The 2,537-nt window shown below is 35.1% G+C and overlaps 1 protein-coding gene across 1 annotated transcript; it reads left to right on the top strand.

Annotated features, from left to right (window-relative positions):
- The first annotated feature begins 497 nt into the window (after positions 1-497).
- Positions 498-2,068, top strand: LOC117182149. Its single transcript, XM_033375199.1, has 3 exons — positions 498-683; positions 863-1,056; positions 1,414-2,068. Exons 2-3 carry the CDS (start codon positions 888-890, stop codon positions 1,572-1,574), a joined length of 330 nt encoding a protein of 109 aa, XP_033231090.1. The 5' UTR covers positions 498-683; positions 863-887; the 3' UTR covers positions 1,575-2,068.
- The last annotated feature ends 469 nt before the right edge of the window (positions 2,069-2,537 follow it).

The following is a 2,537-nucleotide window of genomic DNA, read 5'->3' as shown; positions in this document are numbered from 1 at the left end:
ATAATTTATATTTTATACTTGAAGTAACGTAACCTCAAAATACACGCATATAAAGAGGCGCTCGAAGTATTCAAATCATGAGAATCGCCAGCCCAGCATCGAAATCTGAAAATATTAAAATCCCTATCTCTTCATTTTATTTCAAAGCAGATAGAGATATAAGTAGAACAGCCGAAGTGTTCCGACCGGCAATCGTGCACCTTCGAGTTTTCAAATTCAGAAGAGGAGAAATGGGTTGCTCGCGCAACGCAGGCATTTATATCGTCTCCTACCATATTCACACGGACATAGACGTGTCATAGTATTGGACCACGTCTCGTTTCAGATCTGGGATCACTGCATTCCAATGTTTGTTGAGGATATGTTTTCGTCAACAGTCGTCACGAACGTCTCGCGCCAGTAATCACATGGCTGCCTACGCCAGCGCACTTCACGTCTTTACTTCTCTGGCGCGCGCATGCGTAGTTCGTGATTCCACGGAATTCAGAAATGTGTGTGAACTGTTCTCGTCACTTTTCCCGATATAAGTATGATACGTGTGGAAAAATGTTTTTGCGTAAGTTCACATTAAAAAGATATTTAAAAAATCACCATCAAAACGGGAGTGAACATTCGTACACCAATAGCTCTCAGAACTCTTCAAGATTACTGTGCCCTGATGAAAAAAATTTTCAATAAATCAAGTAGGCTAATTTACTTGTCTGATTTTAATTCAAAGGAGTAAGCATTTTCTTTTTACAAAGGACCGATTTTCTTGAATCAAGAAAAAATTAGAATCAGGACAACTATTTAAATGAAGAATATATTTACTCCAAGCAAAAAACTATTGAATTAATTTGTTCCATTACACTTACCCAAATAGCAAAATCTCCGCCCATGGCTGGCGTATGCGCCGACACGCGGTCCTATTGACAACACCGCCGTGCGGGCAACTGAGTTGCGCAATGTACGCGCCATTGCTGTCTGTATCGTGTGCCCAACGTGCCAGCCGCGTGCAAGCTCAATTTGCCGGCTATGTGCAAGCCCGAATTGCTGCCAATATTTTGATTTTAAAAGGTGAGTGTGGGATGGAGGAAATAAAGGAAGATGTATATTTGACCAATAATAATATATTTTGAAATTATAATAAAATACTATAAGTAATTATGAATGAATTATTTGTTACAAATTTATAACGCATTCTTATTATGTTGAAAGGTATTTTCTAAATCTGATGGCGAAAAATTTTTGTTGTAAAAGTTAATAACAAGAAAATTAGAATTTTTCAACATGATTTACATTTTTCTCGTAAATTGCTAAACGGATATTAACAACTGTAATGTCAGAATTCTTATTGATAAATGTCTATTTTATAAATAAGCTTTTGAATTTAAAAAATTGAATTTGCTAATAAAAATCTTATTGTTTTTATAGACAATTTGAGATTTTTTACTCAAAAAATTTGTCAACTTACGTTGTTTTACATTACCACCTACGGAAAGGAAGGCTGGAAGAAATACGGGATTCACTGTCTGATGCTTGCGAATCGTTTTGAAAAGGAAGATTTAAACGGGGAACTTCATCTTCTGAAGTAGAATCAGAATCATAAAAATGCTGCTGAGAGTCTTTTCTTTCCCCTCGAGAAGCGCATAAACGTCTTCACTTTTGACTCTGAGAGAGAGAGAGTGGCAAACTTTTTCTTTTTCCCATTGTCCATAATTTCTCTACTGTGCCCTTATTTCTTTCAAAGTCCTCACTCTGACAAGTTAAAAGAACACCAATTAATAAAATTTACGAGGACTATTAACTTAACTTAAAGCTTAACTTATATTTAGGTTTATAAGTAGGTACCAGAGTGTGATAGACAAATTGAAAGGTTGCAGTACGAACTAATTAACCAACAAAATCGGAATTTTCCAGGACACAGAATTAACATTGTGTAAAATGGAAATCAACATTAAAAGGAAAAACAAAAGTCCATTTCCGAGCTGAAATGTTCCTAAATTCAGACTAAAAATGTATGATTGACAAATAGTATCCATTTCCGAGAAATATAATGTATCTTGTCAGAGAGTGAATTATAATAGTCGCGATGGTAACAGTAAATAACCAGTTTTGTACGGCAATAAATCGTCGTCAGTCCTCCTATGAAGGTTATATTAGTAAGTATAGTAATTGCAGTCACAACAAATAAATTAGTTACATTTACCAGCAATTTATTTTCCAATAAATAAAAGTAGTAAAGGTTGCAAGTTTTGCCCCTTGGCGATATTGGTAGAACTAAAATCTGAGCAGTGCTGCCAACACGTATAAAGTGTAAACACGTGGAAAAAATTGAAGAGCATCATATAGACTAGTGATGGGACATCGAATCAAAAATGTCGATGTTTGAAACATCGATATATCGAAAACAGAAACATCGATGTCAAAATGAAACATCGATATAAAGGACAAACACATCGATGTCGGTCTACAAAAACATCGATGTTGGAAGATTTTTCCTTTTGTTCAATAAATTACTACGTATTGCTACGGGTTTTTTCTTTTTTGAATAAATT

The sequence above is a fragment of the Belonocnema kinseyi genome, chromosome 10 (assembly GCF_010883055.1).
Source record: "Belonocnema kinseyi isolate 2016_QV_RU_SX_M_011 chromosome 10, B_treatae_v1, whole genome shotgun sequence".
NCBI classification, from domain to species: Eukaryota; Metazoa; Arthropoda; class Insecta; order Hymenoptera; family Cynipidae; genus Belonocnema; species Belonocnema kinseyi.
Note: the sequence above shows the minus strand (reverse complement) of the source record. Positions and strands in the feature narration are given on the sequence as shown.